General features: G+C 49.9%; 1 protein-coding gene across 1 annotated transcript; it reads right to left on the bottom strand.

Moving 5' to 3' along the window:
• Positions 1-65: 65 nt before the first annotated feature.
• On the bottom strand, positions 66-16,113 carry FBXW5 (F-box and WD repeat domain containing 5). Its single transcript, XM_073640596.1, has 9 exons — positions 15,966-16,113; positions 13,034-13,254; positions 12,783-12,940; positions 12,535-12,709; positions 6,090-6,238; positions 5,552-6,017; positions 4,551-4,698; positions 4,124-4,336; positions 66-3,415 (listed from the first exon to the last, which is right to left on the bottom strand). The coding sequence occupies exons 2-9, from the start codon at positions 13,224-13,226 to the stop codon at positions 3,184-3,186; spliced, it is 1,734 nt and encodes a 577-aa protein (XP_073496697.1). The 5' UTR covers positions 13,227-13,254; positions 15,966-16,113; the 3' UTR covers positions 66-3,183.
• Positions 16,114-21,596: the final 5,483 nt, after the last annotated feature.

Genomic DNA, 21,596 nt, shown 5'->3' with positions numbered 1-21,596 from the left:
TGGCAATCTTTTCAGCTGAGCAGACAATTATTTTCTGCACTTTATACGTGTTCCAATCTCCAATCCACTTCTTGATCAAAGTTTTTTCTCCTTCAGTACAATGTCTGGAACGACCCATTTTACTCACTGAGCAAGGACTAAAACCAGCAGGTACAACATTTGCTGCCCTCATTCTTTAAAAGGGACTCTGTCAGCACCAATTGACTGTTCAAACAATGTCCCGCTGCATTACAGCGGGGCCAATCATTTAACCCCTTCAAGACATGCACCGTACATGTATGGCGCATGTCATGTCTCCCCCTTTGGTGCGGGCTCCGGCGCTGAGTCCGCACCTTTCCGGGCACATGACAGCTGCCATGTCCTCCTAACAGCTGCAGATGGATCGCAATTCCACCCGTGGCTGTTAACATGTCAAATGCCGCTGTCAAACTTGGACAGCGGCATTTAACACGATTGCGTCGGAAGCGTGTCATTAGCTCCACGCATCGGCGACACCGTCAGGTGACCTCGGGTCACCGATGGGTTGGCATGACAACCCAGGGTTTGCAGGAGACCCCTGTGGTTGTAATAGCCGATCTGCTATGAGCGCCGCCCAATAACATGTGTAACACGGATGATCGCAGCTTCTAGTCTCCTATGGAGATTATTGAAGCAAGTAAAAAGTAGAAAAAAAAATGTTTTTTAAAAATATTAAAAAAAAATATATAAAACTTCAAAATCACCCCCCCCCTCCTTTCAAAATAAAAAATAAAATTCAAATATATACATATTTAGTATCACAGCGTTCAGAATTGCCTGATCTTTCAATATAAAAAAAGAATCCGATTTGGTAAACGGAGTAACGAGAAAAAAAAATCTAAAAGCCAGAATTATGGGGGTTTTTTTGGTCGCTGCAACATTGCAATAACAGGGGATCAAAAGATTGTATCTACACCAAAATGGTATCAATAAAAAGGTCAGCTCGGCGCACCAAAAATAAGTCCTCACCCAGACCCTGAAAAATGGACACACTACGGGTCTTGGAATTTTTTTTTTTTTTTTTTTTTTAACAAATTTTGGAATTTTTTTTTCACCTCTTAAAAGAGAACCTATACATGTTTGGTATCTACGAACTCATAATGACCTGGAGACTCATAAGGTCAGTTTTAGCATTTAATGCACATGGTAAAAAAAAAACACTGTGGAACTGCACTTTTTTTGCAAATTCACCGCAGTTGGAATTTTTGTCCTGTTTTCCAGTACACGATATGGTAAAACCAATGGCATCGATCAAAAATACAATTTGTCCCGCAAAAAATAAGCCCTCACATGGCCATACTGACCGAAAAATAAAAAAAAGTTATGGCTCTGGGAAGAAGAGGAGTAAAAAACGAAAGAGTAAAAACAGAAAAAGTGCTGCGGAGTGAAGGGGTTAAATGCACCTTCCCCCGTTTGTTTTCCCTCTATCTCCAGCCCCTCTTCTTTGACAGCTCAGGCTTCATAGAGCCACAGAAGGGCAGAGATAGATGGAAACCAAGCAGGTGGGAAGCTGTATATGATTGGCCGCACCATGGAGCAGATCAGTCATTCTGTGCTGACAGAGGGCCATGATTGACACCTGTTCCTCCACAGAATGAATGACCTCACTAACTAAACTCCACACTGTTATTTAATGAACGGGAAACGTTCTGATTAATGAGTCAATTACACCCAATTAGCAGCGTGCATGACAAGACTGTAGAGTCTGTCGGTTGTCCATTACTCACCTACACCTAGTCATTATTTTTTTTCCATGTTGTATGATCTTTTCGGTCAAAAACAGTAATTAAACACATTACTGATGTTAGACTGCTATTACTTTGCACATATCTGCAATTTGTAGGAAATAAAGCCAGGAACAAATGTAGCAAAAGTTATGTTCACTACTGCCGTCACTTGATGGGATCCCCTCAGTGTTTCTGTGACGCAGTGAAAATGGAGATGTGACAGAGCCGCCGCTTCCTGCCCTCCGCCTGTTACTGTGGAGACCCGTCATCCTCCATCTGCTCAGGTTATTACACGATATACGTCAATGAAAACTTCCATCTACCCGTCTGCTGATTATAATCATACAGCTATTACGTACCACGTCCGAGGTCAGCCTGATTCTAGAGATAAGCAGCGCCATGTGGGCTCTCCCTGCAGGAGTCGTCACCATCAGCTTTATAGTTTCTTCCTCTGAGGCCGAGAAACTGACCGTGCATAGATATCAACAGTCAGCTTGAGCAGCGGATGTCGGCATAAAATGTCAGGGCAGGAGACCTGGTGGTCCGGCATTTCATTCAGAGTGAGAATCCAGCTTATATATGCACTATACGAGTAGCAGCTGCTGCAGAACCTCATGATACAGCCATTGGGAATTTCATGTCAATCATGCAGTCTCCAGCTTACATACTGTGATATGATCAGCTACTCCCACCGCTAAGGCCTCGTTTTTAAGACCCCTGATGCCCTCCATCATAAAACCTTGAACAGGAATTTTTTTTAAATTCCTCGAATGCATCCATGATCACTTTGTGAATTAAACCCCCATCTACACCTCTTATGCACGTGTATGTGTCTCCATAGTTACAGACAGTATTGTTTTATATAAACATTTATAAGGGTGTAAATGAAATGTTCTGTAACTTGTCTCAATTCCTCACCATTTTCAAAATGTCTTGTTTGCGGTCAGTGAATGGGATCACTGGTTCATATAGAGGCAGAAACCTGTACACGGAGAAGAAATGCCGATCTGGATAATGCTCTGCTTTATACAACCTGGACACCAGGCTGATACATTGTAACAAAGCAGCAGAGATCTAGTTATGTGTAGGTTAGGGCCTCTGAGTGGAAACAATGGGGTTCACATTCACTGACAGCAATCATATCTGTAAAATGGTTTAAAATATTATAAAAACTAGAAAAGAAAAACCCTTAAACCAGTCCTCTTCAGGCTGTGGGAAGACTATATGTCACACATCGGGAGCTGTAGTTTTGCAGCAGTTGGCGTACGCCGTTTTAGGTGTTATTGTTCTAGTTCATCCCAGACAAAAGAAACAGAAGGTGTCCTCGGTCACCGAAACGTAATGAAGCAGGAAGGGGCATTTATTACCAGTCCTGGTCCCAGGGCTTGGCATATACTGGTCCTACCTCTATAGCCAAGTGACGTGGGCAGCAGGAACATCAAGTGTCATCAGATGCAGACCAAGGGAAAGACCTGGATAAGTTCTGGGGGCAGCGCAGGGAGCGCCTGGACCGCCACACCTTGATGGTATAGTCATCGCTGGCGGTTAGCAGAAGCTCTTGATCTACGGTACAGAAAGCTACAGAGTTGACCACGTCATCGTGAGACAGGGTGGCCAAGCAGGCATTGTAGTGACGATCCCAAATGTAGCCACAGCGATCCTCTGCTCCACTGAAACAAAGAAGAGTGAGTTAGTGGTGGAGTGGGATTTACACAGGATCATTGCTGTATCTGATTAGAAAATACAGAGCAGAGAAATTTCACAAGTAATTTTCCTATATAGAACTGCCACCAGGGGGAGCCCACTGCACATATTTATACAGCTGCTACTGGACTCTTGTGCTGAGCACCCCCTGGTGGAAACTACAGTAAAGCACATAAACCTATGTGAAAACCATGGAAAAGACTTCACACCTGTACCACAAAAGTGGCGTTCACATGCCTGGGAAGAAACATTATGGGATGAATCTGCACAGAATATTGGACACATTCAGTTGTACATAAAATAAAGACATTCTACAAAAAGGAAGAAGGTGCAGCTCTGTCTGACATCTGTATTCTGCATAAATGTGGCTAGTTGTGGTCCAGCTGCCTCATTGGTTAACTTCCATCAGACAAAAGTAAAAGATCAGCATACATGTAAGATACTCACCTTAAAGGGGTTTATAAAAACAGGGTCAATGTCTCTCTACAAAACTGAGAGAAGGGACTTGCTTGTTGCATGCTACAGCTGGCAGGTGTAGTCTATGTCTAATCATCTACTGCCACCCACAGGCATACAGGAGGTATTGCACCATGAGGCATTTCCATAGACCTGAAGCCTTTCTTTTCGGCTTATGTAATGCCACAAGACTTAGGTCACCATATTTCTGCACCCACCTGGCCACAAAGTCTTGGCTGACGTCTAGGAAGATGAAGAAGCACTCGTTATTGGGGGTGTATGCTCGGTGGGCTCGCAAAGGGTCCTTCACCTCCCGCAGGGTCTTAAGATCGAAGACTCGCAGCTCTATTTCTTCAGCAATGGGCGGTGGATACATGGGATCAGAAATCACACAGTCTTTTGGCCAGGAGCGACTATTTACATACAGAAACCTACAAAAAAAAAAAAACAGCCACATCATCCTTCATACAATCACTGGTCTATACCAGGGATCTCCAGCTGCTGCAAAACTACCACTCCCAGCCTGCGACCGCCAGGGCTATGCTGGGAGTTTTACAACAGCTGAAAACCACTGAATTAAAAGAATACATTTTGTTCTAGTAGATGCAACACTTAACAGTAAGGAATAGTGTAAAGTGCCCTCACCTGTGATCCGGAGATAGCCCCATGCCTATAATGTGACCGTGAATGTTAATTACATGGTCGAGGGAGTCGAAAAACTCATTGGGGCCACGCTCCTCGCCCAGTACGGGCCCTTCTGTGGTCATCTGATGGGGCAGAAGCTGCTTGATACCTGCGACCAGATGAGATCAATGTGATTAGTGGCACTGCTGGATACAAGCGAGATAAGCTCCTGTGCAGCACTGACACCTGGTGGCAGAAGATTGTTACTACAGAATTCAGTGGGAATCTACAAGTCAGGATTGAAACTAAAAAAAAAAAAAAAAATGCTCAGTCATTAAAGGGATCCTGTCACGTCCTAGTCACTATTATCACTGCCCCCATAGCTTTGTTAGTGATGCAATGTGCATCACCAACAAGCTGTTTTCATGAAAATCGGTGGTAGTATAACGATGTTATAACGTTTTATATACTGTCCCACCTGCTCGCATTCAGTCATAGGGGTGTGATTCTCAGATTCAGTCATGGGTGGTCACCGCATTCAGTCAGTGCTGGCGTCGCCCATGACATTTGAATACTGCGCCTGGCAAGCGCTATGTATGTGGGGCGCATTTGCACACGTCGGGCCGGGGCGTGCGCACTGAGGCTGTGTGATTACCAGCTTCACTGCGCACATGCTGTGACCTGTGGCTCCCGGCGCGTCCGCGGTCAATTTATCTTGCGGTCATCACAGCAGCGTCACTGCGCATGCGCTCCACAAACCTAGCACTTACCAGGAGCAGAATTCAAATGTCATGGGCAGCGCCAGCACTGACAATCTGAGAATCACACCCCTATGACTGAATACGAGCAGGAGGACAAAGTATATAAAACGTTAGAAAAGCATTTATAATACCACTAATTTTCATGAAAACAGCTCGTTAGTGATGCACATTGCATCACTAACAAAGCAATGGGGGCAGTGATAACAGTGACTAGGAAGTGACAGGTTCCCTTTAAAGGGTTGACACACACACAGGCCGCACCTATCTGATGGGGGGAGTAGGTCAGAGAGCCGGTAGTGAAGATGAGGTATTTCTTTCTCCCCTCCCTGGTCAGGGGTCCGTCCGGCTGTTTCGTCCTGTACTTGGCGTACCACTGGGCCACCTTGGTCTCAAACTGCTCCTCCGAGAGTGGAGTCTGTGGCACTTCCTGCTGCTCCAGGACTTGGTCGTCCATTAGGAACTGCAGGGCGGCTGCAATCTGAGCATCTTCTCCTAGAAGGTCCCTTCCTCTCTCGTCCTCTGCACCGCCACCTTCCTCCTCCTCGGTGCTGTCCTCTCCCTCCTGTGCTGGTGGCAGAGAGCTTTGGTCGGCCTTCTTCACTCCATCACCAGCCTCCGACAGTAGATCTGGGGCATCGGCCACCATCACCATACGGATCGTGCTGGCGTTCAGGTTCTGAATTTTGAAGAGTCGCTTCACCACATTGAGGTTCTCAGACTCTACGTCCTGGAGAAAGAGGCCACGTCCAAATATAAGTATACGCTCCTGCCGTGTCCCCCTGGTATCACACATACGCACCTGAAAGGCCTTGTTTAGCCACAGCACGGAGCAAGAGGTGACCCGGCCCATACGGTGCAGGTTCCCGGAGATGAGATGCGTGTTATTCAGCCAACAGCCAAACACGTCGTAAGGTTTATTCCTCACTCGGGACAGAAGGTTAAATCCATCTATGGAGGCAGAATAATGTACATCAGCGCCAATCTACTCGTACAACCCCACCCCTAATAATCACCTGAGCAGCTCCAGCCACAGATAGGGGATAATTTACCCCAAACTTACAAGTTCCCGTGTATTATGTCTTGGTCATGGCCAGAAGGAGCCGACCATGACACAAACACCAAGGTTACTTACCAGTAGCCGTTTTTTCCTGAACCCATGACAGCACACCTTGAGAGAGGGATCTGCCCCATCAAGGACAGAAAACAGTCTGAAATAAAAGGGCGGTACCTATTCCCCTCGCTTCAACTAATTAAAGAGTATTGAGAGGACCTCCCAAAAAGGTTACACACATAACCAACACCTACAATATTTTATTTATATTTAATATACATACATATATATACACACACACATTATATATCACCCCAAAAAGTGCACACCAGGATGTAAAACAGAAAACATGGGGGGAAAACTATGGGTGCTGTCATGGGTTCAGGAAAAACAGCTACCGGTAAGTAACCTTGGTATTTTCCCCTCACCTATGACAGCACACCTTGAGAGAATTTTGGAGAATTATGAGCAACCTAAGGAGGGACCACCGCCTGAAGTACCCTTCTCCCAAAGGTAAGGTCAGAGGAGGACAGATCCAACCGATAGTGTTTAAAGAAGGTGGATGGTGTAGACCAAGTAGCAGCTCTACATAACTGATCGATTGATACGTCTGTCCTCTCCACCCAGGAGGCTGCTGCGGCTCTGGTGGAATGAGCCTTGACATCGTCTGGGGCCGGAACTCCTGTGGCTGTATATGCTAAACAAATGGCCTCCCTAAGCCACCTAGAAATGGTACCCTTGGACACCCCGTGACCCTTCCTACACCCCTGAAAGGCCAGGAACAAGGAATGGTCCTTCCTCCATTCACTAGTCATGTTAATGTACTGTAGTAGGGATCTCCTAACATCTAGGTTATGGAATCTAACTTCCCCAGGGTTTTTCGGATTGCTGCAAAATGAGGGTAGTACAATCTCCTGGTTACAGTGAAATCTAGATACCACTTTGGGAAGATATGCTGGATCTGGATGCAAGGTGACCCTATCATCATGAATTTGCGTGTACGGAGGATTGACCGAAAGGGCCTGCAGGTCACCCCACCCTACGGGCTGATGTTAAGGCCACTAAGAGAATGGTTTTAAGGGTGAGGATCTTTGGAGAGACATCCTGTAGGGGCTCGAACGGGTCATTGGTAAGTGCGTTCAAGATCAGATTCAGGTCCCAGGAAGGAACTCTAAAGGACCGAACCGGCCTGGCTCTGGCACAGGACTTAATAAATCTAGAGACCCACCTGTTCCCTGCCAGGTTACAATTATAGAGTTCCCCCAAGGCAGACACCTGAACTTAAGAGTCCCCGTGGCTAGACCCAGGTCACACCCCTTTTGCAGAAACTCTAAGATTCCCTTGATTGGAGCCTTGTCTGATAACGGGGCAGCTATAAAATCTAGGAACTTCCCCCCAGACTCGGTTATAAATTTTAGTTGTTGCTTTCCTACTACCCAGCAGGGTAGAGACTAACCCTGGTGAAAACCCCTCGTTATTTAGTAGTGACCTCTCAAATTCCACGCCGCAAGATGGAATCCTCAGGCTTGGGCATGGAATACCAGTCCCTGAATGAGAAGGTCCGGCCTCTCTGGTAGAACCCAGGGTTCTGAAACCGACATTAGTCGAAGGAGGGAGAACCAAGGCCTCTTGGGCAAAAAAAGGGCTATAATTATTATTATAATTATCCTCGCCCCATCCTCCCGAATCTTCCTCACAACTGCCGGAACCATTACTAACGGGGGAAAGGCATAGGCCTTCCTGAACTTCCAAGGAATCTGGAGGGCATCTACCGCATGGGGATTTTCTGGTGAGTTCAAGGAACAGAGTCTGTCTACCTTCCTGTTTGCTCTTGTGGGGAACAGATTTATGTCTGGTTGCCCCCATAACTGGACAATCTGTCGAAAGACCAACGGGTTTAGACTCCACTCCCCCTGTCTTAGGATGTGGTGGCTGAGAAAATCTGCCCGTACGTTTTCTACCCCCCCTTATGTGTAGGGCACTGAGGGATGGGAGATGTTGCTCTGCCAGATGTAGGATTCTGTCTGCCACTACCATAAGGGAGCGTGATCTCGTTCCCCCCTGGTGAATTACATAGGCAAATGTTGTCCGGTTGTCAGACCTGACCTGGACATGGTGAACCTGAATGTGAGGAAGGAAGCCTCTCAGGGATTTCTCCACTGCCCAAAGTTCTTTTAAGTTTGAGAATGCCCCCATCTCGTGGTATGCCCAGTGACCCTGTACTGAGAGCTCTGCTAGATGACCCCTCCCCCATCCGGAGCCGCTCACATCGGTTGTAATCACCCGGTCTACTGGTCTGTACCACTGTATGCCTGAGGTCAGATTTTTCCTGTTTGTCCACCATGAAAGGGAATCTACAGTTTCTAGGGAGAGATAAAACTTCCTTTCTAAACGCCCGTTGAAGGATCTCTGCGCTGACAGGACCTCCCACTGAAGAAGTCTCATATGCCCTTGAGCCCATCTGACTGCTGGGAGACAGGCCGTCATAGAACCCAGGAGGGACATTACATCTCTTAGGGACATCACTGGAGACTGTATGACTTTCGAGACTAAATTGATTACTTTGCAGACCTTCTCTTCTGGGAGGAAGCAGGCTTGTAGATGAGTCCTTGAGGGGGTTAATTTTGATTTTTGGGTATTTATCAACCATCCTAGCTGTTGCAACATCGCTGTGACTTCTAGAAGTTGACTGGAGCAGTGGACTTCTGATTTCCCTATTAGCAAAACGTCGTCTAAGTAGGGAACAATCACTACGTTCTTGATTTGTAGAAAAGCTGTTACTTCCGCTATTAATTTCGTTAATACTCTCGGGGCTATGGAGAGGCCGAAGGGTAGGGCCAGTAAACTGAAAATGCCTCAGTTCTTCCTGAATGAACAGGGCTACCCTCAGATATTTCTGGTAGTCTGGATGAATTGGGACATGATAATATGCGTCCTTCAAGTCTAAGTCTATTACCGCCATAAATCAATTGTGGTACAAGAGCTTCACTGCCGAGCTCACTGACTCCATCTTGAAAGCCTGGTTCTCTATCAACTGGTTTAGACTCTTGAGATTGATGATGGTCCTTAAGGACCCATTTGTTTTTTTTTATCATGAATAGAGGGGAATAGAATCCCTTCCCCCTTTGTGGTATCGGAACTTCGAGAAGGACCCATTGCTCTACTAGCCCTAATATTTCTGACTCCAGAGCTATCTGTTCTTCCTGTACCTTCCTCTTGGGAGTAATCATAAAGGTCCGGCGAGGAATCTGGCTGAACCACATCTTCAGGCCACCACTCACAATATTCAGAATCCAGGGGTTTGATGTAACAGCTTCCCAAGCTGGAATAAAGTGGGAAAGTCTTCCCCCTACCTCCGGCCTGGAGTCATTGGGAAGATTTTTTAGTATTGGAGGATGGTCCTCCAAACATATAGCCTGACTCCTTCTTTGATTTGGACTCCCATATTCTCCTGTCTCCTGGAGGGTGACCCCGATTAAATTTTCTTCTCCGAAAATGAAATCTTTTTGAGTCCCCTGAGAATCCTGGGAAACCTTTGTTTCTATCGCCCGCTTTTTCTAAAAGGTCATGCAGCTTCTGGCCAAACAGGAGTCTGCCGTCACAAGGGAGGGAACATAATTTATGTTTGGATTGTAGGTCGCCTGGACAACCCTTGAGCCACAGGCCCGTCTGGCAGCATTAGCTAGACTTGCTGATCTAGCCGAGAGTCTAACAGAGTCCGCTGAAGAGTCTGCCAGGAAGGCCGACGCTGCCTGCATTAGGGGCAGATTAGAAAGGATTCTATCCCTAGGGATCTTTTTATCCCTTAAGGCCCCGTCACACTAAGCGATATCGCTAGCGAGATCGCTGCTGTGTCACGGTTTTGGTGACTCACCAGCGATGTCGCTATGTGTGACACTTTGCAACGATCAGGCCCCTGCTGTGAGGTCGCTGATCGTTGCAAAGTGTCCTGGACCATTTTTTGGTCGTTGGCCTCCCGCTGGCCAGCACACATCACTGTGTGTGACCAGCGGGACCAACGATCTGGCTGGTAACCATGGTAAATATCGGGTTACTAGGGGCACGCGCGCACTTAGTAACCCGCTGTTTACCATGGATACCACTCTGCTACAGTGAGCGGAGGCTCCAGCGCACCGTAGCAGAGTGGTATCCATGGTAAACAGCGGGTTACTAGGGGCACACGCGCACTTAGTAACCCGATATTTACCATAGTTACCAGCCTGCTCCTGCTTAAGCAGCAGGCTGGTAACGGGAGCAGGACATCGTGGAACGATTCTTTCCACGATATAGCTGCTCCCCTCATCGCTGGTGAGCCTGCCTGTTTGACAGCTCACCAGCGATGTATTAGCGATGCAGCAACGATCCCTGACAGGTCGTATCGTTGTCGGTATCGCTGCTGCATCGCTTAGTGTGACGGGGCCTTAAGCTATCTTCCAATTGTTGGAGCCACACCATAAGAGACCTTGCAACACAGGTGCCTGCTACCGCAGAATTCAGGTCTCCTGCTGCAGCCTCCCAAGTGTGACGTAGAAAGGAGTCAGCCTTTTTATTAAGGGCATCTTTTAGGACGCCTGAATCCTCCAACTGTAGGGATGATTTTTTGGATGATCTGGCCACTGCCCCATCAACTTTGGGGATTTTATCCCAAGGCTTAGAGTCCTTCTCCTCAAAGGGGTACCTTCTCTTGGAGAAGGAGGGTAAGGCCCCTGATCTTTCTGGTTTCCTCCATTCTCGGTCAATGAGGCCCTGAATTTTAGGGTTTACCGGAAAGGAGCATCTGTTTTTTACTCCAAGGCCCGCAAACATAATGTCTTCCCGGGATCTGGATGCTTTCTCCTCCCCCAAACCCATGGTTGATCTGACTGCTCTGACCAGTTTGTCCGTACCCTCAATTGGGAAGCCGGGTCTACCATTATCCGATGAGGATAATGAATCACTCAGCCATAGATCCTCGGACTAGGAGGAATCAGAGTCGGAGGAGACATCCTTATGGGATTTTTTCTTCCCTCTAAGTAACCCCTTCAGGGACCCTTGAACCTCTGCATGGACTATGGATTTTAGATTGGATGCGAAATCCAGGGAACTTTCTGCTACGGTTTTATTAATGCAGTTCGAGCAAAGCTGTTTTTGCCAATCTATGGGAAGGGAAATTTGGCATAGGGCACAAATCCCGTGCTTTTGTTTGGCGCTATTCTTCTTAAGCTCCTACAGAAGGAAGAACATAAAGAGATTTTCCATTACTAAAAAGGTGACATTCACGAAGATCACTCACCCCTGAAGTCACAAACGGGAACCGGATTCGGAGGCTGTGTCGGAACATGCGATGATTCCTTTCTGGATAGTTCAGAGGTGTTCGATACCTTGCTTCTGCGACGATTGCTCGAGCGGCTGTCCGTGTGAGAGGCGTCAGTCTGCCTCTTCCGTTGCGGAGGTGATGGGGTTAGCTGCTGCTCCTGACTGTCCTGGTCAGCCATGGTTACCCAGATTCCCTGGAGCGTGAGCAGCGCTCCCAGGATAACCCCCCCCCCCCCCTTAAAATAGGGCCATCCAGAACCTCCTCCGGTTCAAAAGCCCCCCCCTTCCCAGGCCGAGGCTCCAAACAAAAAACCGGCTTGGGAGCGCTTTACAGGGCGCAGCCATCTTGGATCGGGCGCCGCCCCCTGACGTCACCCGGCACGCCTCTCCCAGCGTGTCCCGCGCTGTGACGTCAGGCGCGTCACACCCGGAAGACGCCGCTCCGGAATGTGGCCGACTGAGGCGGCAGTGGGAGGGCGGCGCAGCGGTCTGCGGGAAGCCGGAGCTTGCCTCACCGCGTACGCCCGCTCAGACGCAGGCCCCAAGGGAGCCGCGGACGGCGCTTCTGGAGGCTGGAACCCGGTGTACAGGCCAGCGCCCATTCTTCCACACCAGAACAGACCCAGGTAAGCTTTCTTCTTTCCAGACAGGTTCCCATCAAGGACAGGAAACCAACTTAAGCAAGGGAGAGGTACCACCCTTTTATTTCAGACCGTTTCCTGTCCTTGATGGGGCGGATCCCTCTCTCAAGGTGTTCTGTCATGGGTGAGGGGAAAATTAAAAGTTCCTAAAAAATTAGTCATGCTCCACTCCCCTCACTCCACCCTCTACAGCTTTTCTGAATTGACCTCCTGTAGATAGGACATTGCAATATAATAACGCTTTGAAGGGCATTTACCGAGACTTATGACGGCTATTTCCCCTGCGCAGGAGTTGTGGGGTCCTACAAACACCCCGGACACCAGAAGGAGCGTGTCATCAGAATTAAACTGGGAGTACTGGGTGTAGTTCCAGTGGTGGGGCCTCATGTTCGCACTGTGCTTGAGGGATATCGGGTGTCTGGTGCTCCATATCTGTAGAACAATGAGAAGAGGAGGTCAGGATGAAGCCGCGTGAGGCCGGGACGCAGTGGTGGCGCCTCCTCACCTTCACCGTGCAGTCCTTAGAGCAGGAGGCACAGAGCTCCCCGGAGTGTGAGAAGCTGACGTGCAGGACCTGGTCTGTGTGCTCCCGCAGCCGCTCCACCTCCACACAGGGGACGCTGTCACACAGACGCTGGAACTCCTCGTACCAGGAATCGGCGCCTGCACACAAAGCGCACGTCACTAAGAGTCACATCTATGGAGGGGTCCACAGAAGGCGAATGATCTCTGTAGAGGCGGCACTCCATACCTTACCTGGGTACCGCGGGATGTGCCGCCGCACCCGATAATGGCGGTAGAACAGCTCCTTCCACAGGAAGTCATCTCGGGACACCTGGTACCAGCGCCGGCACACCAGCCCCGCAGACAGCAAGTCTACCGGCCCCAGGCTCAGGAATATGTGGTAGAGAAGACTGTCAGGGAGCAGGGAAGGCCCAGCGTCCTCCATTGTGTCATCCTGTCATCCTCAACTAGCCCTGAAATACAACCAGACACGTGAGCTGATGGGGGCACATACCGGCCACGGGGCACAACGCAGCACATACAGAACTATGGGGTATATGGACAGCTTATACAGGGGCATGGTACAGTGCACGTCAATGTATACGGGGAGCACGGCACAGTGTATACGTCCAGTCAGTGCACACGAGGGCACGGTACAGTGTATACAGGAGCACAGCATAGTACACAGAGGGGCACGGCACAGTGTACACGGGTAGTCAGTGCACACGAGGGCACGGTACAGTGTATACAGGAGCACAGCATAGTACACAGAGGGGCACGGCACAGTGTACACGGGTAGTCAGTGCACACGGGGGCACGGTACAGTGTACACGGGTAGTCAGTGAATACGGGGGCACGGCACAGTGTACACGGGTGGTCAGTGAATATGGGCGCACAGCACAGTGTACACGGGTGGTTAGTGAATACGGGGGCACGGCACAGTGTACACGGGTAGTCAGTGAATACGGGGGCACGGCACAGTGTACACGGGTAGTCAGTGAATACGGGCGCACGGCACAGTGTACACGGGTAGTCAGTGAATACGGGCGCACGGCACAGTGTACACGGGTAGTCAGTGAATACGGGCGCACGGCACAGTGTACACGGGTAGTCAGTGAATACGGGGGCACGGCACAGTGTACACGGGTAGTCAGTGAATACGGGGGCACGGCACAGTGTACACGGGTAGTCAGTGAATACGGGGGCACGGCACAGTGTACACGGGTAGTCAGTGAATACGGGGGCACGGCCCTGTGTATATAGGTAATCAGTATATAGGGGGGGCACAGAATATATGGGTAGTCAGTGTATATAGGGGCACATCATATATGGTCAGGCAGTGTATATGGGAGCACGGCACTGTATGTATATAGGGGCACAGCACCGTGTATATGGTCAGGCAGTGTATATGGGAGCACGGCACTGTATGTATATAGGGGCACAGCACCGTGTATATGGTCAGGCAGTGTATATGGGAGCACAGCACTGTGTGTATATAGGGGCACAGCACCGTGTATATGGTCAGGCAGTGTATATGGGAGCACGGCACTGTGTGTATATAGGGGCACAGCACCGTATATATGGTCAGGCAGTGTATATGGGAGCACGGCACTGTATGTATATAGGGGCACAGCACCGTGTATATGGGAGCACGGCACTGTGTGTATATAGGGGCACAGCACCGTGTATATGGGAGCACGGCACTGTGTGTATATAGGGGCACAGCACCGTGTATATGGTCAGGCAGTGTATATGGGAGCACGGCACTGTGTGTATATAGGGGCACAGCACCGTGTATATGGTCAGGCAGTGTATATGGGAGCACGGCACTGTGTGTATATAGGGGCACAACACCGTGTATATGGTCAGGCAGTGTATATGGGAGCACGGCACTGTGTGTATATAGGGGCACAGCACCGTGTATATGGTCAGGCAGTGTATATGGGAGCACGGCACTGTGTGTATATAGGGGCACAGCACCGTGTATATGGTCAGGCAGTGTATATGGGAGCACGGCACTGTGTGTATATAGGGGCACAGCACCGTGTATATGGTCAGGCAGTGTATATGGGAGCACGGCACTGTGTGTATATAGGGGCACAACACCGTGTATATGGTCAGGCAGTGTATATGGGAGCACGGCACTGTGTGTATATAGGGGCACAGCACCGTGTATATGGTCAGGCAGTGTATATGGGAGCACGGCACTGTGTGTATATAGGGGCACAGCACCGTGTATATGGTCAGGCAGTGTATATGGGAGCACGGCACTGTGTGTATATAGGGGCACAGCACCGTGTATATGGTCAGGCAGTGTATATGGGAGCACGGCACTGTGTGTATATAGGGGCACAGCACCGTGTATATGGGAGCACGGCACTGTGTATATAGGGGCACAGCACCGTGTATATGGTCAGGCAGTGTATATGGGAGCACGGCACTGTGTGTATATAGGGGCACGGCACCGTGTATATGGTCAGGCAGTGTATATGGGAGCACGGCACTGTGTGTATATAGGGGCACGGCACCGTGTATATGGTCAGGCAGTGTATATGGGAGCACGGCACTGTGTGTATATAGGGGCACGGCACCGTGTATATGGTCAGGCAGTGTATATGGGAGCACGGCACTGTGTATATAGGGGCACGGCACCGTGTATATGGTCAGGCAGTGTATATGGGAGCACGGCACTGTGTGTATATAGGGGCACGGCACCGTGTATATGGTCAGGCAGTGTATATGGGAGCACGGCACTGTGTGTATATAGGGGCACAGCACCGTGTATATGGTCAGGCAGTGTATATGGGAGCACGGCACTGTGTGTATATAGGGGCACAGCACCGTGTATATGGTCAGGCAGTGTATATGGGAGCACGGCACTGTATGTATATAGGGGCACGGCACCGTGTATATGGTCAGGCAGTGTATATGGGAGCACGGCACTGTGTGTATATAGGGGCACGGCACCGTGTATATGGTCAGGCAGTGTATATGGGAGCACGGCACTGTGTGTATATAGGGGCACAGCACCGTGTATATGGTCAGGCAGTGTATATGGGAGTACGGCACTGTGTATATGGTCAGGCAGTGTATACGGGGCACAGTACACAGCATGTCGGTGTATACAGGGCATAGCACAGAGCACACGGTCAGTACAGGCCATTCACCGCCCGCTCCCTCTCACCTGCACTTCCGCATCCTCCACTCTCTCCTCCCGGCCTCTCTCTGATTGGCGCCGCTCTGGCCCCGCCCCTGCTGCTCTATGGTCTGGGGCGGGTCCGGGGTGTGGCCGGCGCGGTGCTGGGACAGATATAGCGGCGGAGCAGCTCCTTGTATGTACACAGCGCACGGGGACCAGCCTCCCAGCTGCACTGTCACAGCTATGCAGTGCTGCCACCTCGTGGTGGACACTGTGCACTGCAGGAGCCTGAGCTACAACTGCAGAAAGTGTCGACAGCAGGAGAATCCCCAGAGCTGAACTCCCAATCCTCCGTACATACAGTGCAGCTCATACACCAGCTGTAAACACACAGCGCTCTGTTACTGACGGTACAGTATGGCGGTGATACCACATTATACACCAGCTATACGCAGGGTCTGACTGGGGTGTCTGGGGCCCACAGGGGGAAGTGACTCTGGGGGCCCACCCTACAGCATACATCCCAACCTTCCAAGAAGAGGAAAAGGGACAAATCATGCGGCGCGCGTAGTGGCAAATTTTGGCCACACCCCTGGCCATAACCAATCCACGCCCATTTACCATTTCTTTCTCCCCTGGCAGGAGGAGTTGTCAGGCGTTGATAATGGGGGGCATTCAGCAGACGGCCCTCATCCCCATTCCTGGTATGCATGACCCCCTCTTCCCCAATCGTGGTATGCATGGCCCCCTCATCCCCACTCCTGTTATGCATGGCACTCCTCATCCCCAATCCTGGTATGTATGGCGCCCCTCATCCCCATTCCTGGTATGCATGGCCCCCTCTTCCCCAATCCTGGTATGCATGGCATCCTCATCCCCCCAATCCTGGTATGCATGACCCCCTCATCCCCCCAATCCCGGTATGCATGGCCCCCTCATCCCCCCAATCCTGGTATGCATGGCTCCCTCATCCCCCCAATCCTGGTATGCATGGCTCCCTCATCCCCCCAATCCTGGTATGCATGGGTCCCTCAGCCTCCAATCCTGGTATGCATGGCCCCCTCATCCACCAATCCTGGTATGCATGGCCCCCTCATCCACCAATCCTGGTATGCATGGCCCCTTCATCCACCAATCCTGGTATGCATGGCCCCCTCTTCCCCAATCTTGGTATGCATGGCTCCCTCATCCCCCAATCCTGGTATGCATGGCCCCCTCATCCTCCAATCCTGGTATGCATGGCCCCCTCATCCTCCAATCCTGGTATGCATGGCCCCCTCATCCTCCAATCTTGGTATGCATGGCTCCCTCATCCCCCAATCCTGGTATGCATGGCCCCCTCACACCCCAATCCTGGTATGCTTGGCCCCCTCACCCCCCTATCCTGGTATGCATGGCCCTTCATCCCCCAATCCTGGTATGCATGGCCCCCTCATCCTCCCATCCTGGTATGCATGCCCCCTCAGATCCAATCCTGGTACGCATGGCCCCCTCAGACCCAATCCCGGTACGCATGGACCCCTCAGACCCAATCCCGGTACGCATGGCCCCCTCAGACCCAATCCCGGTATGCATGGCTCTCTCAGACCCAATCCTGATATGCATGGCCCCCTCATCCCCATTCCTGATATACATGACCCCCCATCACTGCACGCATGAAAAAAATAAACAATTATACCTCACCTTCCTTCCTCCCCTCTGCTCTGCTCCAGCGCTGCATCCTGTCTGCCAGCAGCTCATGTCAGCATCTGAACAGCGCATGACACCACAGCCATGCGCCCTCAGATGCCGAGGTGAGCTGCGGGGATATTCACTCCTTTCCACGCCGGGATTATGGACGTGGAGAGGAGTGAATAGTCATTCTCCTTAATAGCGCACACAGCAGCGGTCACGATCCTCTGTGCCCACTACTAAAGAGAATGAATATTCACTCTTCTCCACGCCCATGGGAGTGGAGAAGAGTGAATATTCATTCTCTCCAATAGCGGGCACACAGGATCGTGGAGCCGCAGCAGGAAGCCGGTGGCTGCGATTGACAGTAAGCGCTATTAAGGAGAATGGATATTCACTCCTCTCCACTCCCATGGGCGTGGAGAGGAGTGAATATTCATTATCTTTAGCAGCGGACACACGTGGTAGCTGCAGCTGCCGGCTACCTACCTCTGCCCGCTGCTCCACTGCCGCAATCCACCCCACCACAGCCGGAAGAACATCTCTGCTGTGACGGGACGCGGAAACCGGGACGGTTGAGAGCTATAGCTATATGCAAATACCTGTTAGCAGTTATCCCTGTTATAGTGGAGCGTCGACAGTAAATCACAGGCGGCTCCTGCACATCTACAGTGCACATACTATAACAGGGATGTACAATTACAGTAGGTTACATTACAGGGGTTCTTTGATGAAAACAAGTTATCACTGATCCACAGGTTAGGTAGGTGATAACATTGATCAGTGGAATCCGACCATTGGAAACAGCACCGATCAGAAGAATGGAGAAGTTTTATCCCTGACAGGACACTTAGCCCCATTTTATCCTCATTTTAAAATGGAGCAGCAGGTGGCATGTCTGACCGCAGCTCCATTCATCCTCTTTGGGGGCTTCCAGAAACAGCCAAGTGCAGCCCCTTAGGGAATGACAGGATCAGTGGTCGAGTGGTCACGCACACAGGCCCAGCCGCCTGCACATCACGCACACAGGCCCAGCCGCCTGCACATCACGCACACAGGCCCAGCCGCCTGCACATCACGCACACAGGCCCAGCCGCCTGCACATCACGCACACAGGCTCAGCCGCCGGCACATCACGCACACAGGCTCAGCCTCCTGCACATCACGCACACAGGCTCAGCCGCCTGCACATCACGCATACAAGCCCAGCCTCCTGCACATCATGCACACAGGCTCAGCCGCCGGCACATCACGCACACAGGCTCAGCCGCCTGCACATCACGCACACAGGCTCAGCCGCCTGCACATCACGCACACAGGCTAAGCCGCCTGCACATCACGCACACAGGCTCAGCCGCCTGCACATCACGCACACAGGCTCAGCCGCCTGCACATCACGCACACAGGCTCAGCCGCCTGCACATCACGCACACAGGCTCAGCCGCCTGCACATCACGCACACAGGCACAGCCGACTGCACATCACGCACACAGGCCCAGCCTCAAGCACATCACGCATACAAGCCCAGCCTCCTGCACATCACGCACACAGGCTCAGCCGCCGGCACATCAAACACACAGGCCGACTGTGCTCAGTACACTACATCCTCCTCTCAGTACAGTGAAAGGAAATTTATTATTTACATCATGTGACCTTTTTACCATAGCTGACTCCTGGCGGCACAACCGGACTACTAGATGCTACAACTTTAGCCCATAATTAGAAACAAACGCTGAGGGCACCACCAATATATTTATGGGATTACCAATTGCACACTGGACAACATAACGATACGTAAACAAAGAAACATACCCATCCCTTCCCTTGAAGAAGCCACGCTCCAGGTGGTGGAACGCGTGCGGTTCCATTCCTCCCATTGCCATCATTTTGAACTGCATACAGGTCTGATATCATTAACCCATGTCTTCCTAAAGAGATAGCATAGCTTTCTGAATCCCATCAGAGAACGCCACAGTGCATATAGCTATCTTCATCATGATGCAGTGAGTTACGTTTATAGCTCAGGTTTAGGTAGGGAAATATCTTTTCCATTTGTCCCCTAATACCTATATATATTATAAAGAATAATCCGTACAAATTCATGCACTGGCTTATTATTATAAATTAATTATTATCGGCATGCTTTGTGGAGTGATGTGGGTTTCCACATGCACTGTAGCAGTTTTTTGTGTGTATATATCTATATGTTTAAATCGGTGGTTTGGAGGATAATAGCCGGTGCTGACACTGCCCTTTGAGATTAGATTTACAGCTAATGTAACTGTTTTTAAAAGTGTGACTTTTTTCACTGTTCAATAAAATTCTATACATTATTATAATATTAATTTAATGGTGATCCTGTCTACTTAAATGCACACTTCTTTTCTTTGTTTAGGTAACTTTAGCCCATAAGTCCTTGAAGACACAAAAATCTCGACCGATCACAATAGCACGCCATAAGTCCTTCACCACTCACACTTCATGGGACACAGAACCACAATCTGTGCGTATGTCGATCTGGGCCATGGGATAGTTCTTGGCGTCTCCATGAATACACCTTACCCACACCCATTCCCAGAGACTAGTACATGATGAAGTGTGGCCCTTACCAGGGTCACCAAACTCCTTGAGTCTAGAAGTGCCATCACTTTGACACCATGCACAGTTATCTGGGATTTCTGAGGCCCCTTGCCAGGATGAGGAACAGCACTTCAGGCAGGGTAGCGAAGTAGGAGTAGTGCCGGCCCATGTTGCAGTCCATTGGTTCTGGGACTTCATCAGTTGCTATGCAAACCTCGCTCCCGGCATTGCCGTCCCTGGTTATTCTCCACCCAACTCCACATAGAGAGATGGCTCACAGCTCTCCTGACCCTCACCAGCGACGTCATGACACCGCCGCAATGTCACCTTCCTGCAGGACAGCTCCTCCATGCTTTCAGACTGTGCTTGCAATGCTGTAGCTGCCTTTACCCAGGGCAGTCAACCTTTACACTGCAATCACCTGTGCTCTTTGGGACTTCACACCTGCATTTCATCCACCAATTGTAGGAGTTTACTCTCTCAGGTAGGCTTTATGTAGCGTTCACACAGGCAATGCGGTTTGGGCGAAACGTGCAGTTTTATTGCTTTCATAAAAGTCCAAGGGATTCAAAAACAGCCCCTCTGGCCACAAAGGTGTCACAGCAAATAAACATCTCATTCAGAGGGCACACATATGCACCTGAATAGATTAAGTAGTTTCTCCCGGAGAAATCTTCATATACAGAAGAGTCTTGATCCCACTAGTTTCGGTATCACCGTCAGCCTGAGCTCCGGCAACTTCCAGCGCCAAACAGTAGTGTTCAACTCCGGGCACAGTTCACACTGAACAGGCTGCAGCTTCCACACATTTCTCTGCAGCTCGAACACCCAGACTGCTTAGCTCTCCTAGCTGACCTAGCAGTCTTCATTCAGACTTCTCTCTCTCAGCTACAGCTCACATCTCGGCTGGTCACTCACCAGCTCCAGCAGACTGACACACCTTGTGAACACTGGCCCTTGTTCTAGTAAAAAACTAGGCAGGTGCATCTATTCAAATCATAGAGAGCTAGGACTTAACTCTGTACAGCCGGTATAACCTGGGCATATCCTGTATAATTATGCCTGTTCAGCCGATATAACCTGTACTACATTATACAACCGCTGTACGGTATAGCAGTGATACCAAATTATACACTGGTTGTACGGTATAGCGGTGATACTATGTTATACACTAGCTGTACAGTATACCGGTGATACTAAATTATACACCAGATGTAGAGTATAGCGGTGATACTACATTATACACTAGCTGTACAGTATAGCGGTGATACTAAATTATACACCAGATGTAGAGTATAGCAATGATACTACATTATACAATGGCTATACAGTATAGCGGTGATACCACATTATACAACGGCTGTACATTATACAACGGCTGTACGGTATAACAGGGATACATTATACACCTGCTGTATGGCATAG

This window comes from Phyllobates terribilis, unplaced genomic scaffold, assembly GCF_046119375.1.
Source record: "Phyllobates terribilis strain yellow unplaced genomic scaffold, ASM4611937v1 Scaffold_7__3_contigs__length_470593459, whole genome shotgun sequence".
Lineage (NCBI taxonomy): Eukaryota > Metazoa > Chordata > Amphibia > Anura > Dendrobatidae > Phyllobates > Phyllobates terribilis.
This window is presented reverse-complemented; position numbering and strand designations above follow the sequence as displayed.